Raw genomic sequence first — 23,726 nt, 5'->3', positions numbered from 1 at the left:
GGATGTCCAATGTATGATCCCACTAAGACAACTGTATGCCCTTCCCTGCTCATGTGAGCACTCTGACAGTGCTAAGGAAGCTCTCTTCCCCCGAAGAAAAGAGTGAAAAGAGTGTTTTCACCAATGTTTCCGAGCTAAACTATTCCTTCCTACCTAGGTGTTGTCAGCTTTGGTATGTTTCAGTTGGTGCCAGAACACACAAGGTCATTCAGAAATACCCACAACCAGATTTCAGGTCTGATTTTCACCATGCAGTGCCCATTCCGAGTGACACCAAACAGAGCAAATCAACCAGTAATTACATGGACCAAAAGGGAGCAACAACTGCTGTGTGCATGCTGTTGGTATGAGGAGGTGAGGACTGCCACAACAAAAGGAACACAAACCTTCCAGCTAGGGATCTTAGATGATGGTAACATGCCTGGCCCAATGGTGTAATAATGAACGTAGTCTGGAAGAAGGGCTGAGGGAGCCCGAGTCCACGCGCGGGAGACAGGCGGGAAATGAGGGAAAGGACCTGCACCAACTGAAGCTACGGATGGGTCACTTGATAAACTACAGTGATAAAACCCATTAGACAACTGGAAATGAAACAAATAAAAAAAAAAACAAAAACAGAGAAATTAATATAAACAGAATGAATACGAAAATACACTGTGACTGATGTTCTAGGGAGAAAATCTCTGTATCTTAAAACAAAAGAAGTTCTTCAATCGCTGCAAATAAAAAAACAGAAAATTGATATGATGCTTGGTTCACAAGTGAGATCACCTGAAAATTGTTATCTATAACAGATTTCAGGCATCAATCTAGCAGTCATTGTCTCCAGGCTGAGCAGCTTTGCCTTCTGTCCATGAAAGCAGCACACTGTGAAAAAGCCTTTTCAATTTAGGTACCCTGCAGACTGTGGACACAAAACTTTTCCAATCCTGAAGGCATTTGCATTGGTGACATTTAGTCTGTGTAGCTGGACAGAGAGGAAAAGCATAAAGCCTTCAAACATGACATATTCTGACTGTGTGATGATATGGAAGAAATAAACAACAAAAACCAACAGCAAGGATTTACCAGATGAGAAAGGAGACTGCTAGCACTTCCTCCCTGATTCAGAGTGTATCCCACATAATTTATTCCAACCATGTGTATTCTGCTTTCCTTTTTGGTCAAAAGCAGCCCCCATTACTCAGTGTAATGTATGCTACCTAATGGGAGAGATGGGAGAAGCCACAAAGATCACAACTGGGCGAGGTGCTTTTTGTCAGGCAACCAGCTGGGTTTGGGCAGCATTCCACAATCTCTTTGAGCAGAAAAGCTGGAAAGTGACCTTTTCTTAGAAAATGATCTCTGTAAAATGCCCAACTTGTAGCTTCTCCTAGTAGCTAGTTCAAAGGCAATTGTGATTTTTATTAAAACATATTGATTTCTAAGGGAGCGTGCAGCAGTTTCTAATCTCACCCTCACTAAGAGGAATCCTGGCTGCATCCCATGCACGGGGGTTTTGTCCAAATGTTGCAGGGTTTGGATAACGAGCTAGTAGGTTTGTATGTCTTGGAGATGAAGTTTTTCACCTTATCTGTGGAGGCCCAAGCCCCCATGGTGGAGCCTGAGCTGACTGAGGTGGGGGAACTGCACTCGCTCACTGACTGGCAGGTTTCAGAGGCTTCTGAAGAGGCAGAGCTGGACGAATTCTGCAGCATAAAACAGCACCGCAAGGCAGGGAAAGGATACACAAGCCACCAGAAAAGAAAAAAAAACACAAACAAAAAGACAAAAAGCACATACACAGAGACACACAGGAGAGAGGGATGAGAGAAGCAAAGGGTTAGGATTTTAAAAATCAATTAGAAACTGCTCAAAACTATTGCTCATGTTCAGGAAATCTATGGAAAAAAAAATAAGCCACTTGCTTAATGCGAGAACTTGCCATACTGCTTAGGAATGAGGGAATTGAGGCAGCAATCTCAACTCCTCATTGCAATTTCAGCGTCTCAATTCTGCTGCTGTCTCAGAGCAAGAAGCTGAAGGAGCTGAGGGCACCTGTAGTCCAAACATGCAATATACTGAGACAACTGATTTATACAGAAAAGCAGATCATCAGTAATTCGAAGACACAAAGTTTAGATTTAAAACATGGAGTAGCAAACATAACTTACATTCACAAGTTCTTATACATCCTGATCTGCAAAAGTGCTTGTGAAAAGCCCATCTGAGTTCGAGTATGATGGAACAGAGAAAGAAGTGATACTTACCGAAACTGGAGGTTTCCAAAGTGCGTGACCTGTAAGCATGTGCCTCTGCAGGTAGGATGCATACACCAAAAGCACCCTGACTCAAACCCTCCTGCCCAGCAGCCAGGAAGGTACATGCACACTACTGAGTGCAGAAGTGGCGGCATGTGCTTGCCACCTGCCTTCTCCTAACAGCAGAGGCAGAAAATACCAGGGCCTTGGATGGAGAGTAAAGGAAAATACAGGACACAAAATGTCCACGGAACACACCAAACATTTTGCTCCAACCTAGGAACTTCTCCAATTTCAGTGCAAACCTTTATGTACCTTTGCTGCTGTCAAACCTCTACAACAGCATCTAATTCAACTACACAAATGCCAAGGGGAATAACCACATGAACCATTTTACCAACTATAATGCTCTTCCACACCTCCCCCTTGGAAGTGGCATCCTGCTCTGTAGGGATGTGTGTCCAGGTCCAACCAAGAGCATGGACATGGTCATGAATACTGGCAGAGTTGTCAGGGCAGTACTGAGCTATAAGGACCTGTGAGACAAGTCTATCTAAGGTGCTTCATGACAGCAGAGAGAATGTGCTCTTGTATCAAGTTTGTGTAGCAATGACAGATTTCAAGGAATGACATGTTGAAGGGGAAGGGAAATCTCCCCTGAAACTGAATTTCACCAGTTAACCTTAGGTAAGATCTGGGGTGAGTTTGCAATAGAAGGACAGCTGGATATGAGACAGTGTAGAGGAGCAATTACTCCTAAAACCCACAAGTTGTCTCACTGCTCACCCGGAGCTACAGATGGGTAATGTGCAGACAGCTGCCTGGCTGGAAGGAGATGTAGGTCTGTCACTGTCACCAGGATTTTGGTGAAGACTGCTGGGGCAGCTAAGAAGACAACGCGGTATCAGCATCTTCAGCTTACTGGTAAACTGTGATTTAAGTGGAATTTTGCAAAGGCTGTTAAAATTTTAAAAAGCATGTAGAGTGATGGAGTATTTTATAGAAGTAACACTCATCCCACCGTATGCTGACATGAGGTGATCTGCAGGTGACCTGTCAAATGTGCTTTAGGGTGCAAGTATGCTCAGCTAACAAGGCTTGTATTCAAAATGGCTCAGCTAACAAGGCTTGTATTGAGGAAAGTAAGAATTGAGGTGAAGGTACAATCAGAGGAAACAGCAACAAATGACAAACAGCTGTTAAGGACAGCAGTGAAAGTGGGGTACCTGATGATGCAGTGGCATGATATTTAGTGGAACTTGTCGCATTCTTGATTTAATGCAACTCCTTTTACAGGAGAAAAGCCTCTAAAAACAAGAACACTGATAAAGACGAGCTGCAGTTGACTCTGCCATCAGTCATAACTATGGTGCACTAACTGGAGATGAGACTATTGCCTCTATCCCTAGAGAAAAATACATTATAGAAAACTAGCTTTTACACTAAACTCCGGAGTTCTACCTGACATTCCAGTTACCTCAGCAAAAGAAGCCTCATGAGAATACTCACACTACTGTTATGGTTTAGTCAGGAGAGAAACAAGACAGAAAAATGCAATTACAGAAAATGCTTTCTGAAACCTCCTACTTATATGGCCTGAATGACTCTCCTGGGTCCGCATATTCTGCACATGCACAAGAGACAGTGAAGAGTCTGAGTTCCAAGCACGGCATCTCCCATGCCACCTTGTTTTCTACAGATGCCCCAAGGATGACCAGTAAGAACTTGGAGTTTACATCTAATACACTGTGTCTACAAGACAGAAATTTCACAAAGTTATGTCAAGTACGGTAGAAAGAGCTCACAGATGAGGTTTATTACCACAAAGATGTATTAAAAAAGGTCAAAAATGCAGATTCTGAAGATGCAAAGTATGGGGGGAAAAAGACAAGAATTGGTGAACTTGTTTTTGCAATAAAATTACTCCTCCAAAGTGAAAAAAGGATGACAAAAAGGACTCTCCCACTAATTCAGTGTGTCTGTTTTCAGGAAGAGAAGCTGGACAGAGCTGAACCAAGATGCCATGGGGAAAACATTCTGGAAGCTGATGGAAATGCAAGAGGTGGTGATACAGAAACAGGGTCTTCTCATCCTCAGAAACTTGCAAGGCACAGAGAAAGGGAATCTCTGGTCTTGCTAAAAAATATGACTGGCAGCAGGTCAAGGGATGCTTGGATCAGACTGGAGAGGCAGTCCTGAACGGCTGCACCCAGGTGTGGGAAGCACAGACTTTCTAGCATGAAACAGAAACTGCACAGCTACTGCCTGGGCAAACAGTGTCCAGACTGGTGTGCTTCTTCTAGATGCACAAGCCTTGGCACACCCTCTCCTGGGAGCACACACACATAGGGCAGAGCAATTCCTACTCATCACCTCACGGTGTGAGAAATTTGACTATCAGATTTTTTCACTTCGTTTTAGTAGATTCCTTTTTTAAAATGACTGTTTTGTTTGAATAATTTTTAAAATCAGTTCTCCCATTTTAGCTATTTTTTCCCACAGCTGCAATTAATGGCAGTTCTGCTCTGTTCTAAAACTATCTCTTTTGAGGAAAAGTTTAAAATTAACCATATAAAGCTAGAACTATGCTCTGCAGTGGCAAGCAGTGCCCCAAATGTAAATTTGTACAAGTGTAGCTTGGTCTCTGGTCTCTTACATGAGCCATGGCTTGTTCTTGAATAGTGTCCTGCTGCTTGGTGTGGTATGTACGAGTTCCAGCAGGGATTAAAAAAAAAAAAAAAGATTTTTTTAGCTACTGGACTGTACAATTACATTTTCCATCTGCTGTCCTACTAACCCATAAAACGACCAGAGTTATCTTGGATTACTTGCATCCTTTGTTAGCTATGTTTTCTATTCAAACATAGTATTGCTTTCTTAACCTTCTCTTTTTCTCAAATATGAGACAGGGCTTCCTGGACAAGGGTTTCCCAGGAGACCAAATCCTAATGATGAGCATGGTCCAGTGTCCCTCTAGAGTCAGTGGAAGATGGTATCAGCTACTTTTAGAAAAGCTCTGGATACTGGCTCAAGGTCACCTCCTCAATTTGTCTAAAATCCAGGAATCTGCCTCTACTGACTCTTCTTTCTAGTCAGGGACAAACTATTATGAAGCAATTTAGAAAAGGAATTTTAGGAGAAACAAGTATCTGGTGATAACTAACAGATGCGTTTCAGTTTGGACTTGATTTTTGGGTTTTGTTTTGTTTGTTTGCTTTTGGTGGGGTTTTTTTGTTCTCTTTTGTTTTTTTTTTCTTTTTTTTAAGGTCTGAATTTGGAAGCATTTCTTAATTTAAATGCAAAATTGAACAGCTGTAACAATATATTTCCCCTATTCCAACTTGCAGCAATTTCAAGCAATGGAATCTACTCAAAAGCAGACTCTTTCCAGCTTTATAACCTGTACATGCAGAAGCAACTTCACATTCAGTTTCCCCTTACTTCACTGTTTAGGGAAAGGGCTTTCCAGAGCATTCTAACACTAAAAATTTATCTCTCTACTCTCTGACAGCACATCACCATTTTTATCTTCATCTGCTTCTTTCTCTCCCTTTGCTTTCATCTCCATGAAGTCACAAGCAGCCTATAAAATCCAACTGTGTGCTTCCCCCCACATGTTGACGTCAAATCCAGTGGGTCCCACTATTATCATCCCCTAAATCAAATATCACAGTACTACTATCCCATAATGTGATCACAAATACTCCCAGGCCTCAATCTGCCTACCACATGGGGCAATGTGTGGGTTTAACAGCACCAGCCACATCCAATATCCTTCCAAGAGCCACTCTGTGCTTCCAGGTCTGTCAGAAGGGCTTTGTAAGAGGTCACTGTGTGGCATGGGCAATGCTGGCCATGTCTAACCTTACACCTGGCATTTAAAAAAACTGTTCCACTCCAGAAAGAGACCTGTGATGCTTTTCCAGCTGTTCACCCACACCCAAATGTATCCCTTTAATTATGATTAAAGCCTTTTACAGTGACCTTCCCACATGTACAGCCATGTGCTACAGGCTAACACTTTTACTCCCAGCAATGCTGCAGAAAGGTGATCCTCACACACCAGTGAAAGAAGTCTGTTTTTATAATTGCTCCTTTTTCTATCTTCTATGCAAAGTGTGATAATGGTAAAGACTCACTACTCTTACTAACAACTACAGGCTGGAAAGCAGTCTTCAATTTGTCAGACATCTCTCCTCTGGTATACTCTGTATCCTGTTTCAGTCTCCAGTTACTCTTTGTTTGAGATTCCCACCAACTCTCCAGCTCCTATCTGTGATTTTGAGGAAATTCAGTTTAGTTTTCAGTGACACTTGCTTAACTGAAATATAGATGAGCTTATATACATAATAGCTTCACATAACTCATATATTCACATTCCTATAATATGGGAATTTTACATGGCTCCCTTCTACTTTTTTTTTTCCTAAAACTTATTATTAAAAGAAAAAGGGCTTTGTTAATCCAACATATGCCACAGTGTGTAGCTAGCAAACATCATCAAAGCGTCCACCTGCACATGATATACAGCTTTTAATTTCCTTCGTTGGTTCCAGAGTTTGCTTTTCTGCCTTCTCAGTGTCACTACTAGAAACAATGTCATCAGTGTTTGAGACAGAGCAGCAGCCTCCTCCCACTCAGCAGGATGCTCCAAGCACAGCCCCACAGGGAGATCTGTCAGTTTGTTAGAGACACACAACACAGGGTAAGGCTGCCCACTGAACAGCTTCTGCTCAGCTCACAGTCACAGTTACCTGTCAGCACAACACACACAATTTACTTAGTGCTGAACATACAAAGCAAGACACTTAAGCAAAGATGAAGCAGCCAGGCAATGATCTGTTACCTTTTCCTCTGAGTAAAGGTAAACAGAACCAGAGACATACAGAGCACATACCTATTTGTTTTACCAACACACTACACTTGTCACAATGCTGCAGCCTTCCACAGCTCATGAAAAGCTCAAGTGATGCTTGGATCAGTTTGCAACCTTATGGACAGTTTCTAAAATGAAGTGAAAGCATATGAACTTAGCTGGTGTAAATCAGCGTGACTCCCATCGACTTTCAGGATGTTCTGCCACCTGATACCAGCCTAAGTTCTCTCCTCTGGTTAACAGGGGAATTTGCAAAGAGAGGTGTTGGTTCGTTTCATGCTAAGAGCAATTGCAAAGTTACATCCTTGTCTGCAAACACAGCATCATCATGTGGCTTACTGCCCTTTTATGCAGGTGCAGTGGATACTGTGAAAACCAAAGATGATGCTAGCGTATGTAACTGATGTATGTATCTTAAAAGTCAACTTCCTTACCTTGTTACTATTCCAGTTTACTTTATTATTGCTCATTTACTTTTTTGCATTTCACTTAGGTTAGCCATAGCCAATCTAAACAAAACATTCATTTTATTAGTGTGCACAAAGTTCTTCAGGATGTCATCTATAAAAAAAAGCTGATGTGTCCAGACTGGGGACAGAAGAGGTGTTGTTTGAAAAGAAAGCATTTCTATTAAAATGAAAGAAGGAAATATATTTAAAAACCATTGAGCTTGCCTTGAGAACGTGTTCCAAGCCTAAATGAACCAGTGTTGTTTTGGATGATACTGTAAAATTTCCACTAAGGGTACTACTTACTAAATGTTCTGCAAAAGGCAAGGGTGTGTGTGCTATCAAAGGTGGTCTAGGGTAGTTTATATGGGCAGGTGACATTTGATAACCACTAACACTTGCTTACTATGAGGATTAACACTCCCCAACCATGCCTACAAAAGTACCTACTCTCCAACACGTAAAAAGGAGTGCAGCTACATTTTTGAAATAAAAGTCAATTTTCTTCAGTGACTTCAGGGTGTATTAAAGTAAGTAATACTCAACAATGGGATGTTAGGCCCTTTTCAGTTTGTAGCTAAGATTTTCAATGACATTTAGAATGTGAGAAGGCAATTCAGCCTTGTTTAAAAACATTACAGTTGCTGTGGGATTTCTTTAAAAAAAAAAAAAGGCAGCAAAGAGAATTCAGGTGCTGAAAGATACAGGCCACGGAGCATTGCAAACCTCTGCCTGCAGGCCAGTGAGTTTTTAGAGGAATGATGCCATGAACAACTACACTAGCAGCTTCCTTCTGCAGACCCAAAAATGCTCAGGGAAAGTTTCCTTATATTTATAGTGAAATCCTCTTAATCTGACTGGCTTCAGGATGTTATTATATATGATTACACAAACACTCATTTCTTATGAGCTCCATTAAGAACTAATAATACCTCACATTTTCATGCAGAACCTTTATTTCTGCAAGGTGCTCAACTGAGAGTCCAAACTTTAAGTCTAACCACAGAAATGGGTGTCATAAAAAATGGCAAAAACAATTACGTATGTAATGCTGGTAGCATTTAGAATATCCCAGACCCTTTGCAGAGGAGGAAAAAAGGAAGTCTCTCTAATGCCAAAGCCACCAGTATTAGTACTATGGCTGTCAAAAGGATGTTCTGGCATCAGTATTTGCCCATTAAACAGTAAGGAGCCACCAGATATTAACCACTTGAAACCTGTGCAGGATATTAACTGGTAACCTCAGTGAGTAAAATGAATATTATTCCCTCCTATAAGGTGGGACTTCTTTGTGGTCTGTATTTATCTCAAAGTCAGGCATCTAGGCTCCCTCCAGGACCAGAGGGAAAACTGTATCGCCCAAGAGCGACTCATCCATTTTACACAAAAGCAGCATAAATCACTCCAGCCAGAGGCCCAACTTTTGGATAAACGAAATGCACTAAGACAACCCTTACCCTCAATGTTTAAACTGACTCCAAGGTACCCCAAAACCAAATCAGATCCTTTTTCTGAAAGGTGAGCCAAGCTACAGAGTCCAGCTCACACTCAGGTTTTTGTTCTCATGCTTGCACGTACCTGGTTAGGTGCTTCTGGTGGCATGGGGGATGGCGATTTGGACTGGAAAGCATCCTGGGACATGAATCCAGAATCATGGGAGGACACACTGGACAGCCTCATGGGTGCCTGCTGAGGCAGATTGGAGCTGCGATAGCGATAGTGTGAACTAGGTGAGTGCGAGTGCGAGCCACTGGACCGGGAATCACTACTGTTAACGCTGTTCAGACTGCTGTGAGAGACAAAAGGAACAGAGAAAGGAAAGGGGAGAGGAAAAGACACAAGGGTGGGGTGGGGAGAGACCCATATACAGTACAATTAACATTCCACATGTCTCTAGCAACAGGCAGCAAAAACCGGAAAAGAAAAATGTTGACAAATTAAATATATATGTATATATATATATATGCACATATACATCAGTAAAGAACCATAAGCAGCTGCAGTATCCCTGGCGACCAGAGAGAAAATGGCATTTTATCTTGAGTGTCATTCAAATGATCAAATCTTAACCACTCAGTCTTCAAACTCAGGTTAGGGATGAAAGAATTGCTACATGCCCTCCCATGAATTTGCACAGCACTTGCTCAGAAAGTGTCTGCTGATGGTTCTCTCCTATTTTCGACTTACACTTGGCCCAGATTTTCAAGGGGATTTGTAGCAGGGGGACCAAAGACATTGGAGTTCATCTAAAAGCCTGCCTCTAAGCATGCTGCTGTAGTCAGCCAGCAGGACAGTGTGTGAGACTTCTGAAAGCATCACCAAACCCCCACACTTCAGAGTACCTGGGACACATTTTGCTCACTTGAAGGCTTCTTAGCAGATAAAAACACATGACAGCACATGGAGTGAAGCCAAGTCACTGGGTATGGAGCTTCAGTTAGCAACAAGGACAACCAGAGAATTAAACCCCCAAATTAATATCCATGAAAACAAACCAAAGCGATTTTTCAAAGAAAGAGATTAATTTTTAATCCTCAGAATCCATGGATGACAGCACTGACACGCCAGCCACAATGTGGGAGCTACTGCAATTTCCTGCTGGGGCGGCTGAGCAGGACGAGCAGGATGCACCAATCTGGTCGCAGCTTCCTACTCCATTGGCAGGAGCCTGGCCTAAGGGATGGCTCCAAAGGGTGAGCCTGCACCTCCTGTGCACCCATGCCACGTACAAAGAAGATGTGCAAGTCAGTGTGGAGTGGAGGAAGAGGAGCTCTGCTTTATTTTACCCACACGCATCAGTCTGTGCCACGCAGGTTTTACCATACAAGAAGATGAAATCGATTAGGAAGAGATTTTTGGGGTTTGCCATTTTCTTTTATAGCTTCAGGATATTGCATCTTTAAGCCTGTGCTCATTGCTCTAAATATGCACGTTTTCACATATATATATATAAAAGTACTGACTTTTTTTATATATATCTGCATGCAGAGACAAGTAGGTACATAGAAGTTGTGTGTTCACTTGCTCTGACATGCTGTAGGTAACTTTGCTCATACACAGGGAACCTGTAGTACATTATTCATAAAGCAAACTGAAAGGTAATCATTTGAGAGCAGCTAGAGAGGTGTTGAGCAGAATACACAACAGGGTATCTTCCTTTTCAGTGAAAGGAAAGAGTAAATGTGGACACCAGGATATGGGGGCAACATGCTAATAAACTGTTTTATGAGAGAAAACAGTTTTCACAGAGAAAGCATAGACAGAATCCAGTGTTTCAACATATTTCAGGACAGCATTAGACAGCATTGAACAGTCAAAAAAACTTGTATCAAAAAAGCATTTCCATCTACCAGACTCATAGGGCAATTGTCAAGGATGGCTTTTCCCTTTTCAAACAGTTTAACTTACTGATTAGTAACAGCTACTTAGAATAATCTAAAAAGTCACCACATGAAAAACAGAAAAGGAAATTATGAATGGACAATCTCAGAGTTAAGATCAGTACAGTCTGCTCTTTGATCCAAAATGGATACAAGAGAACTGAATCAAAAGCATCTTCAAGTTGTGTTGAGTTCAAAAGTTTTTCAGTCATGCCCATTCTTTTTAATATTCCCAGCACGCACTTAAAAGAGTAAAGACCATGAGGGACTGTTTCAGTAAGACTTGTTATTTAAGATTTATGTATACAAATCCATTTCACAGTCTGAACTTGCCTCCCTTTGCCCCCAAACAGGTTAAAAATAAGTATTACCAACTGACTTACCTGCAAACACTAGATTTTCTGGACATGGTAGTACTGGGAGAGGATGGAGGAGTCTGGTAAGACCAGCTGTAATCAGAACCTTTCAAATCTAAAATTACCTGATGAAAGATAATCAATAGCATCAAGGATGTGGAAAAATTTTCGCCCTATTAATAGAAAGCATCTACTTGTCATACAACATTCATCCCTGCTACATTCTTTCAATGCCAATTCAGTCTCAGTTCTCTTCCAAGAATTATGCTGTATCACACAGGAGAGTCGGTTTCATCCTTGGCTTTCCCAGTACTATCATACTTCAACACTGAGGCTTCCACCACAGAAAGAAAATTCAGATTTGAATGGAAAAAAACTTTTAAAAGTAAACTGGAGATATATTTTTTGCATTAAGGAAGCTTTTCCAGGTTTTGTTTCTTTTGTTTGTTTAGACTCAAAAAATTATTACAGCCTTTGAGTTGAAGTACTGTAACATTTTAAACAATTAACTGAAGATTTAGCATTCAACCACAACAGAGCTTTACACTTCTATGTCAATGACAAGGTGATTATGAAGTACAACAAAAAAACTGAGTTCACACAGCAGGGTTGCAGAAAAATGTCCTATTTTGGATTCATTTATTGACACACATTTTCCTATGCATTTTAAGGACAGCATGGAAAAATGCTCAAATGTTAGACTCCATCAAGCTACACAACCCCAGCAATTGTGTGACTACAATTGACAGGGATGCTCAGCAACAAGTGACAGGGATGCTCAAACGTAGGGCAAGGAGATGACACTCATTTCTCAAACACTCTCTGCAGAAATTGGGCATCTTCACGCCCTTCAAAGTGTTACTGCTACCACTTCACTCTGGTCTCACCAAATATTTTAGGGACACTCAGCCCCTGAAAACAAATTTTCACAACAAAACAGTTTTGTTTTTTTTTTTTTTTAATTGCTCATGTTAAGAATGACCTTGCTGCTGTAAAGCTTCTACAAAACATCGCATTAAGCCACTAACACTAGTAGACAATATTCCTCACAACAAAAAAGAGAAAGTGGTGCAAACCACAAATAAAATGTTTTCCAGGTAACAAGAGCTAACCTGTTCACTCGAGGATGGCAATTTGTGTGGATCCATGGTGAGACTTTTCAGGTCATCTGATATGGTTTGTAAATGGGTTATTTCTCCTAGCATTGATATTTCTTCTTCCTGAAAAGAGAAACAAGCCAGGCTAACCATAGCCTTGGTTTTAAAAAATCGGACCTGTAACACAGTATATGACTCTTATCATTCTGCTGATGACTGTGGGGATGCTCAGTGGAGCCGCATTTTTCCACACTAAGTAGTTTCACAAGGTTGAAAATATTAATTTAGAGTTTTTTAACTACTTTAGAATTGCTATAAATTCTAAGGCCCAGAAATCTTTTCTCTCATCAACAAGATAAATAAGTCTCAACCTTCTTTTTGTGACATCTTCAGAAAAAGAATGTCAGTTCTGCTACACTTGACAAATACCTAACTGTTCTATGTACACTCACTAATGCACCCTAACAATTTTAAGCTTGTGTGTAAACAGGGGTTAAATTCATAGTTTTTGACAGTTAAGCTAAAGGCATTATACAGATACAGAGCATTAATACATCTATGATTGATTCTGGCTCAAATTACATTGACAGCTAACTCAGACAATGATTCCTGCACTGTAAACTACCACAGTAATTCCTTAGCTACCAATTCTTCCAGGTCCTCTGAGACTGGAATTCATCCCCTCCTGCTCAGCCACGACTTTCCTAAGATTCCCTAGCTATGGTTTTCTGTTGAGACTGATGCTCTTTGTATACAAGCATTGGGAACATTTTTCCAGTACGTTGGTGACCCTTCAGAAATGCACCTCGCTTGCACAAAGTCATGAACAATTCCTTGTCAGGCTTCAGACTACCTGAGATGATGCAAATTTACTCAAACCTTTCCAATGAACTGAAAACCTGTCATGCAGAAGGAAAGGAGCCATTAGAAAACTGCATGGAAGCAGCCTGCAATTTGTCAGATAATGTCATTATATACACAGGGGAGGTCTTGAAACATTTATCAGTCCTAGCACTGGAGTAGAAGTAAGGAGGATTTATATTAAAATGTGATGTTAAGAAGGAAAGCAGTGGAAAAAAACTGCATTTCCAATGTCTCAGGCTGGAATGTATAAAGAACACAAACTGACTTCAGTCTTTGAGCTCATTGTTTACCCATCAGCCAACTTGAAGGTGTTCAGTGTTTTTCATTGCTGAATTACTCCGAACACCTACAAGAAAGGTCCCAACTCTCACCACTTGCTAGACAGAGATATAGGCTGGATTTTGGCTCTAAAAATTAATTCCTATGACATAACTAGATACTCTCTTCAGAGGCTTCTGGCCACTTATCTAATCTGTGAATTGTACTGACTGAAAACAAAGAGCTCTTACGATCACAGGGCGCAGCATCGAGATGAAAGCACAGAACCGACCGCGCTCCTCGATCAGAGCCTTTCTGACAGCTTGCTTCTCGGTTTCTTCAAGCAGCAGGTACTTATCATTGACATCTTGTAAAGCACTATCCAGCTGGGGCTGAATGTCACCCCGTCCTGTATGCAGGAAACAATCAAGAGCACATATTGTCAAAACTGTGCCTCTCCAGAGAAAACAACATTATTTTCAGCCAGCACTGCTGTTGGATTGTGCTTTTGCCATTCAAGTCTCAACCAGCATTTTTCCCTTAATTCAAATTAGTAAGGATGTTTCCCCCCTCAATTAAATCAAGCATTTCAAAGTATTTATTTTTTCCCCTTTTGCATAGAATAGAAATCCAGCTCAATTCAAAAGGTTTCAACAAGCCAAAGACAGCATTTTAAATAAGGACTTTATCAGAGAATTAGCTGTAGAAACTCTTCACATCATCCTTACCGGAAACCAACATCCTACTAACTGGGAGACTATAAATCACTAGGCCAGGTGTACTCCTCCTCCTTCCTGCATTTGTGCTCAACAAGGTGCTAGTGAGAATTTTGTGGAGCCACTAAATGAATGAATCAATCTCCTATGCAAAATGCTACTACAGACATGTTACTGATCACTGGACCGCTGGGTTCAAGTACTCTGCACAAACCAATTGCTGAAAATTTCCTCATTCCAGAGTCCAAACTAAACCAAACCTCTCAACAGGGGTTATATATATAAATATATATAGAACAAATATATGTGTGTATATATATGTCCAATATATGTCAATGGATATAACAGAAATCCAATGTTTTGCAATTAAAAAGCTTCACTGTGTTAACTACAGTCAACTCATAATACCAAAACTTTCTGTGACAGCTAAGTACCTTATTCTGCACTGACTGTTTACCCTGCATCATGTCAAAAAATATTCCCCTAGGAATTAAGAGCTGTTGCTTAGATATACTATAACCAATAAGATTGCAGTTGCAAGATGTTTTCAGGCAGCTTACGCCCCTAAATATTTTAAAGGACCTCAGCTGTATAAATTTGTTGCCAATCTCCTAGAAATGTCATCACATGCAATTTATCTACCAGGAAGGTAACACTGAAAAAATGGGGGGTGAGTTACAAGCAGCCACTCAAAATCAGTTTTTTGGATGATAACCTTTCTGCATAGAGGATTTAAAGCTACGAGCAAGAGGAAAAAAGTCTATGTGTGTAGTAGACAATGCAGATGACTCAATGTCAGGCTTACAAAGGAAAAACCTTTGCCTTACTATCATATGTATTTCCTTAATACTCCAGAGCAAGGCAAAGCCATCAGCCTCCCTGCACTGATACAGAGCCAGAGCTGCAGGAAAAGAAAGCAGTGATGGAAGCAAAGAGAATCACACTGGCTTAGGGGAATTACAGGCTGCATAGATCCAAATCTCCTCCGTACAGAGTTAGACATAGTCCAGATGAAATGCACTGACATCCACATGCAGAGCTCTGCAATGGATCCTGGAAAAATCACATGCAGTGCAACATGGGCACGGCCACCACCAAGGCCACCTGGTACCAAACTTCCACCAGTGTCTGATCCTGCACATCAGTCTGGCTGCTCTAATATGGTCATAAAACTGTTTTGGAAGTAAATAAACTTTAAGAAGAACAGAGTCTGAGGGTCCTCTGCTTCCTCCATCGAAATTAGCATCTACTAGAAACAAGTTATAGCAGAGCCTTGGGCACCTCCCTGAAGGTCCTGTGCCTTTCTGACTCTCACCCTCAGGAGACAAACTCGGCCTTCCTGCTTCAAGACCATTCTCTACATTTCAGGCCCTTCCCATATTCTGCCATCAGATGCAGTGGTTAAACATTTCATACTTCTCTGGAACTGTTCTTTCAAATTCTTTAGGAAACAGAAACTTGCATCATTGCTCAGGCCCTTTTTGAGTGCTGCCTGGAATTACAATGGGTAAAATAACCACCTGTTGTTCAAGTCTAGATACTGGCTCACTACCATGGATGTACCAAATGCAAAATGTATTAGCTGCAAACTAGGTCAAACACTCATTAGTTCAGCTTTGGAGAATTGCTATAAACATTCAGCTGCTCCACCATAATCATGCACATAATACAGTAAATCCTTGTTAAATGCATTTGCCTATGCAGTGAGAACAGACACACTTAAAAAGCAACTAGACACCATTGACAAAGTGGGTTCAATTATAGTGAACTTTGGAACATTCTGTGGACCTCAGAGCACGACATCTTGGACCAGAGAAACAAGGGCAGCCAAAACCTGGGGCGAGAATAAACCTTGTTTGCACTTGTGTAATTTCACTCAATTCAACAAAGTTATGAAGATAATGTTCAGGCTGGTATCTTAACCCTTTGGTCAAAGCATGTGTAAAACTGCACCACTCTACAAAATTCCCATTTTATTTCTTCCAGTGAGTCAGTACAGTAACAGACACACCGCTTCTCACCAGTATTTTCACAGACCCATTTTTATGCTCAGGGGCATTTGAGCAGTCTGTGAAAACACACAACCTGTCTCAGGTATAACTCAGAGCAGGAAACAAGCTTAGGTGAATCATTTAGATGAGGCTCTGAAGCCAGAAGTTTACAGATGAATACAGCTCTCTCTTGGTGACTTCTCTGAACTCATCTTTTAGGAGGAGGAAAGCTTTATCAACATCCTTTGAAAGCTCCACAATGCAGACATCAATCTAGAAAGTCTTTGAAAGCAGGCATAGCTCTTCCAACTCCCTGAATCGCCAGTTGCACTCATCTCAGGATATTTGAAGGATGAGATCTTGGCCTAATTGAACCAGTTTCCTTTGCTAAGCAGAGCAGAGCACATCCCCTCAGCAGCGCTCCTACACCCAGACAACACCAAAGGTGTGAAGGCCAACTGCTGACCACCCCTGCTCCTCAGACACCTGAGGTCTCCACTGATTCAAATCTGCTACTTGTCTCAGAAGGGAATATCGACCCCTGGAGAGCAATGCAGTTCTTTTCTCCCTTGAAACAACAAGGAGAAGGTTAATTGGCCAAGGCAGTATTTTTAATTGCAGGATTTTTGCTGTGGTCACAAGGCACACTTTCATAAGGAACATTACCAAGTGATTATTTCCTCCAGCCAACATTCTCTGGCCTTTAGGTTATGCATTCCAAAACACTTCCAAACCAACACAACTACCACAATGACATAAGATAGCTCCAGAACAGTCTCATCATGCAGCAACTGTAAAAGTACACCTGGGAAGGACACTCCTACCCCACATACAGGCAGGTTTGAGTGACCCACTACAGCAATCAGCAACAGCAATGGTCAAAAGCATCCAATGCAGTCACAGCTGGTCTGCAACCAGCCTGACATGAACAAGTGGTAGGGATGGTTCTGCAGAGCATGTCCAGCTGCACCCAGAAGTACAAGTCAACAACATAAACACTGAGGAGGAATTCAAATCCAGCCTTTCTCAAAGTGGAGCTCTGATGATGCAGAGAGGAGCAGAAATGCAAGACCAGAGGTTGAGGACTGAATTCTCCAACAATATCATGCTCCAGCAGCCTGGTGACCTGTGGCTGGACACAGGCAAGTGACAGGTAATCGTGCAGGGAGCTGAACAGCTTCTCATCAACAGTAACATGGATCAGCTGCTACTTCAAGGACAGTCTCAATATGTTACCCTCACAGCAGGTGCTTTACATCATTACCATGACACACAAGGCCTTCAAAGGACCAACATGCAACAGAACTTGCATTTTACAGTGTTTAGTGTGAATCCTGGCTGAAAGCCTCATGCAGCTTCTTAAACGACTATTGTTCAAAAAGAACTTTAGTAAAGGAAAAATATTAGGGATAAAGGAAAAGACAAATCTAATTTTCAACCCAGTTTCATGCCTATATTTTATAAGACAACTTAAACCAGAAAAACTCCCAGCAACACCAAAGTAGAACAATAATTTTTAAATTCTCTCTGTGCAAGTCAGACTGCTAAAGTTAATGCTATTATTGACAATGCAAAGCATGGTGAAATTACTATTTTCCATGTTCTCACATAAAGATCGTTCCCTTCCATCTTTTTAAGCATCTGCACAGAACTTGAATATTCAATATTGGACACTTGACAGAGTGGCAGAATTTACATGGTATGAGGCAATGCTGAGTACACCTCTACCTGTAAAAACCAAAGCAGGCTCCAAGTCAGTCATTCCCAAATCACCTTCTTTACAAGAGCACACCTGCTCCAGCTGCCAGAATGAATACCTCCTTTAAGTTCTGCACAGTAAAGCCAACAAACCAACTAACATGGATCTGTGCTGAGAACAGAAGAGTTCTGCAACCATTTATGGAAAGGTGAAAAACCTCATAACTGGGATTAACCTCAGACTCCTTCAGAAACCAAATCCGAGTCTTTCTGTTGGCTACTGGAGATCTGAGCCAGCTGCTCATGTTCAAAAGTGCTAAGTTTTGCCTTAACAGAAAAGTTACAAATTGCCAAATGTTATTTCTAGATTGCATTACAAACCAGGAAAACCACAATGTGTGGTTTCAAAAAATGGGGAGAAGCAGCAGGCTCAGCAAGGCCCAGCTCCAGGAGCCTGGTGGAGGCAGCTCATTTGAGAGCTTGCTGATATAATCAATCCAGGCTCCTCCCAAAGGCAACACCTACATCACTTACAAGTGCAGGTTGTGAGTGTTTTGCTCAGATTCAGAAACACCATGCTTCATTCACAATGGGATCTCAAGGCAGTTACTTTAAATTTGCAAAACAGCTGGAACAGCACCCCAATTTAAACATATTTGAGATGTGATCAGGCAACAGGAGACAACCGTGATGCTGAATTCCAACCCTTTCCCCAGCATGAAGTAAATATAGTGATTTCTTATCTATCAGGTAAGAAAGATGCATGCGATTTTTAGAAAAAAAGGGAATTTGGATCACAGGTTACAAAGACCAACATTAAGGACTTTAGGCTCTAGACTTTAAACGTCATATTAACAATAAGATACTCAATTCTTTAAACACCACCTTGATGACATGTCTATTCCATTTAACTTCTCTCCTAGCTGTGACAAGATTTATCTGTCCATGTTAATCCCTTTCTAAAATAAACCAGAGGTTTATCTACAATACTGGTTTTCTTCTTTTACAGTGTTCCAATTAGATGCCAAAAGAAAATAAATCAAAAGATGGTTTGTTCATTAAGGTTAGGCAATATTTTAGTTGCATTAGAAATTAAAGTCTAGGCAGTTAGTGGAGACCAGACACCATAAAGAGGCCACAGCAAGGGCTACAATAAACCAGCCACCAGGGTCACAGCATGGCACAGACTTACCCAGAGCCTCAGCTGTCAGGCAGGTGCGCATGGTGAGAAATTGCAGGACACAAAATTGACACAGAAAGGAAAATAAAAAAAGTCAAACTGGTATTCCAGCATTCCTAGAATTTAGACATTATCATCAGTGCCAAGACAAGAGAGTGAGCAGTTTGGACCAGACTATTTTGACTTCTTCTGTTGCTGGTAAAGACAAATGCATTAGTTTTGCATCCTGGTGAGCTGTTGCAAATTAAACCCCTGGTTATTTACCACACAGTTTTACTTTATGACACTTAGAACAGTTTAGACTCCTCAGTGAGAACATGTAAACCTATGCTTCAGAGAAAGTGCACAACACGGATAACCAGACCCTGGTCAAGCGGCAGAGAGCTCATCCCCTCGCAGGGAAGAGGGAACTCACCTGCAGAACTCTAGGTGGGTGCTGTGTGAGTAACCACAGCACTTTTTCATGTTCTCTACTGCAATTACATTAACAGATTGTTAATTAAATGAAAACCTAATTGCTGATGCAATGTGGAAGAACATCAAAAAGATTAACTATGATACGAGTATTTTAATTAAAAAACTTTATATAATAAAATGTTGTAATAAAACTGGCTTGCTGTCAAAAAGAGGGGAACTATCAAGAGGCCTTCAAAACTCAAAGAATGAGAGTAAATCAAAAAAATGTCTTCAGTCACTGATTTAGCAACATGTCTTCACTGCATTTTTGTAAAGCAGAGCTCACACTAAAAGCTTGCAGGGAAAAAAAAACCCCTAAACAACAAAACACACCAAAAAGCCCTCAAGGGACCAGGGCCTCATCCACACAGGATTTTTTTCCTGACAGAGATAAGGATAATTTGCTCATTAGCTTCCCTCCTTCTGAGCTGCATCTTATTGACTTCACAGAGTTTTGGCTCTCACTTCAGTCATGGTGCCACACGTGATCAGTTTAGAGGAATGAGACTACCTCCTGGGGGAGGAAGGCTCTGGCCAGGGATTCTCCCTCCCCAGCCTGCCACTCCAGATGGGGCAAGTGCCATGTACAGAAAGAGTGTGAAGTGCTTGAATGAGAAGGTCAGCACTTGCTTTAAGAACTGAGACATTCTTCAGTTATAATTGCATTGAAGAGCTTTATGCTTTTTAGTTTACAGTCACAGGCTTTGCACAACCATCCTTGAGAGAAGTATAACAATATTACTAAGACCAGAGGATAACACAAGAACGGGTAAAAAGGCTCTAAAACACAAAGAGGTCATCTTTGCTAACCAGAAGGAAGAAAAAAAAAAAGCACTTTTGGCAGTATTACATCAAATTAATAATCATGTTCTACAGTAAATTAAAAATCATGTTCTGTTCTCCAAATTTCATTATAATCACAGAACATTTTCCAAAACTGCTGCATACTCTAAAGGAGAGACTGTCAGTTTGGATACTCAGCATTGATGGGACACAAGAAGAAATGTTGTACTGAATGTTACGGGAATTCTGCAGAAACTTCTACATGTATTACAGATAAAACTCAGCTTTCTTATTAACATGTGTTATATTATTTGGAGCATTACATTCAACAACTTCTTACACATCCACTTGAATTTAAACATTTTCCTCAAAGCTCACACAGTGTGACATGAAGAACCTGAAAATGAAACCTACCAGTCATGTTATAGGCAGGAGGGAAATCCGTCTATTTATTCATTAATAGCCAAGCTGAAATACAGAAAATAGACCCAACATACACTCCAGATTTTACACATACATTCAGATATATTTTAATTTAATCACTTGATTATTTTTCCTGCAAGACTCATGTATTTTGTTAACCTGCCCAAATGGTTACATGCAGAGCCACAGCTGCTGACTCTCTCCTGATTCAATATAGCATCAACAGCTTCTAGCAGCTATGGATCCACTTACAAGGCCCTGACTCAGCAGAACCCTAAACATGGAATTTATTTTAAGTATATGCATAATTATTCTGCTGACTCAGGTTGGCTGGGTGACTTCTGATGGATGACCAATGTTTGTCTGAAGACAAAGAGCAATTCAGAAGATGTCTGCAATTCCATGCACTACACAACTTCATCTGTTCAGACATGAGCTAAGTGTCAATGCTGGGGTGGGCAACAAGCCCTAGGAGCTTGTTCCCCATAGGAACAAGGGTGTGAGGAAAACAATGAACCTTGAAGATCACCATGACATCCTCAGGGACTGCATGGATCTGGGAGGTGCACCAAGATCCTATTTAAGAATAAACAGATTTAGCTTCAGGTGGATTTTTTTTTTTTTTTGTATAGTTAAAGATAAGAAATGGAGCAAAAAATTTGTCTGTGAGATCGTTTGAAATGCAAGATTTTCATTTCACAGTCACGTCACTTTACTAAGAATACCCTAGCAAACTTCCAGAAAACACCCTGGACTTCCTTTTGCTCTTTTTAGAAAGCATGATGGTTTCCCCATCACTTCTATCTTTGGAAATACCCTTATTGCAATTAACACACTTACTCTGCAAACATAATTTCTAACACGTGATCTTAAATGCCAGGCCTGAACTTTCAACTTGGCCACATGGAAGGAGAACAAATAGACCACGCACAAGCCATGGAATAGGCAAACCCCCTTGGATTTGGCCCCTCAGAGCTAAGGCAGGGAGCCCAACCTGCAGCACTCCTGCCAGGACAAGCCACACAGCCCACGACCCTCCTTCCTAAATGTCCTTGGGATGCAGACAAGGAGCAAGGAGCTGCTGTGCATGCTGCAGCTGTGAGAGAGCGCCTCTGCAGCCCAACAGAGCCAGGGCCAGGGGACACCACTGCCATGACGTGAACAAGGAAAGGAGGGGGTTATATTTGAGCCCACCATCTGGAGCTGCCCAAAGCAGAAGAAAAACACTTTCCCATAAGGTCAGATGGGAAATAGCAGAGTAAGCTTAAAGGACCTTTTTAGTAGCATTCACAGTGTTGAAGCAAATCCAGAATTCAGCAAACATCCCGCTTGCCCACAGGTGATGATAAAGTTAATTCAAAAGTATTCTTACAAGTGCTAAGAAGGGAATGAATTGGTTGTTTTAGAGTTCCAATAAGTGAGTCAGTAACTTTACAGAAAAATTAAAGGGACAAGTCCTGCTTGAGGAAGAACAGAACAAAAAAATAATCTGAAAAACAGAGAAACAGGAGAGTTGAAGACACAGGAAGACATTCATGCACTCAGCCACATGCCTGCCAGCATAGTTTTCCAACAGCTCAAACCTCATTTGCGTCCTAAAGCAGAATCACTTCTGCACCTTTATCACGTTACGAAATAAACCCCTTCTTGATTTTTTTATCCCTCAGTAGCAGCAAGAGCAACATAGTTCACCACACAGGACATTGAACAGATTTGTCAAGAGGGGCACATACAAAAACATTTTCATAACAACATTTGACAGTGCAGTGAGACCAAAGCTTTATTTCCTCAAGACAGGGATCAAACAAATAAGAGGAGGAGAAGCATCTGCTCCTGTTTCTTTCTTCTACATTTAAGCATTGCAGGTAACTTGCAAGAAAGCAGAAAGAATTTCCTTCCATCCCCTGTCTATCATGCTGGGGCCAACAGCTTTGGGCATTCAGACTCACAGCCATATGAGCCAAGGCCTCCCCACAATTCTCCTCCCCAGGGGCCATGAGAACAACTCTCAGCTCCTCAAAAATATTGCAGCTCCTCCTTTTCCCTGTACCTGGCTACCTGTGAGCCCTCAGCTCTTCCATCTGCCCCACACACTCAAACCCCCACTGATTCCCTTTGGTTTTGTGCTCTGGAGCAAACACCAAACAGGAGTTCCAAGGGGGATAGGACAGAAATACAGCACCTTCACCAAAACTCCAAAAGAACATCATAACAGCAAAATTAAGCAAGGGAATTAGATTAACAAAACAAAAATAAAACCCCAAAACTTCAATAACATCATGGCTGCTATAAAAACGATGGCGAAATGAGGCCTGTTCCACTCCTTGCTCAGAGATGTTTAATCCTGAAGGAGGACAAAACACCAGTTTCCTGACTCTGATCATGACAGTTGGCTCAGATTTGAGGAGGGGGATATAAAAGCAGAAAACCCAAGGACCAAGTCTGCTTGCTTTAACCACTGCTGACAGATGCAGGTGGCATCTGCAGTATGAGCACAGTGGGTTTTCTTTTTCCAGCAGCTTTTAAGTACTTCTCCTTCCTCTTCACACTCTACAGAAAATGATGTCTCCTCCTTCAATACTGCAGATTGATTTATTGAACACTCAGAAGCAGGATAAAGGGGAGATTGAGCCAGACAGCTGTCAATCCATAGAAACAGGCTCAAAAAAATGGCTCCTTCTTCACAGATCACAGACATTCACCCAAACCATCCCATGCTTTTAGGTTTTTCTCAGTGCTTACCTACCATGCACTGATGGGCTGTTTGTACCACACAAGGACAAGAAGAAATAAGACTAGAAAAGGTGTGGGGGAGACAGGAGGAGACATGGAAGAAAAATCACAAACTCTATAAAGCTGTTGGTCTGAAGTCAGACATTTCATCACACAAAATGAGAAACATGTTTTTGCATCACCCAAAAATAAAATCTTATCTTAAAACGTCACGTTCCCATAATGA

The 23,726-nt window shown here is 41.3% G+C and overlaps 1 protein-coding gene across 14 annotated transcripts in view; it reads right to left on the bottom strand.

Annotated features, from left to right (window-relative positions):
* MTSS1 (MTSS I-BAR domain containing 1) overlaps positions 1–23,726 on the bottom strand; it is a 126,479-nt gene that overhangs the window by 6,450 nt on the left and 96,303 nt on the right. For 5 of the 14 annotated variants that reach the window (XM_066176130.1, XM_066176192.1, XM_066176148.1 and 2 more), the window contains 6 exons: positions 13,772–13,929; positions 12,414–12,521; positions 11,329–11,426; positions 9,144–9,354; positions 1,569–1,688; positions 387–581 (listed from right to left, as the gene is read on the bottom strand). In XM_066176130.1, the coding sequence (XP_066032227.1) occupies positions 387–581; positions 1,569–1,688; positions 9,144–9,354; positions 11,329–11,426; positions 12,414–12,521; positions 13,772–13,929 (890 nt within the window). The remainder of the gene's footprint in view (positions 1–386; positions 582–1,568; positions 1,689–9,143; positions 9,355–11,328; positions 11,427–12,413; positions 12,522–13,771; positions 13,930–23,726) is intronic. The other 9 variants (XM_066176174.1, XM_066176245.1, XM_066176157.1 and 6 more) reach the window with 8 other exon arrangements.

This window comes from Chamaea fasciata, unplaced genomic scaffold (assembly GCF_029207755.1).
Source record: "Chamaea fasciata isolate MVZ Bird 193981 ecotype frontalis unplaced genomic scaffold, bChaFas1.0.hap1 SCAF_1, whole genome shotgun sequence".
Classification (NCBI taxonomy): Eukaryota; Metazoa; Chordata; class Aves; order Passeriformes; family Sylviidae; genus Chamaea; species Chamaea fasciata.
Note: the sequence above shows the minus strand (reverse complement) of the source record. Positions and strands in the feature narration are given on the sequence as shown.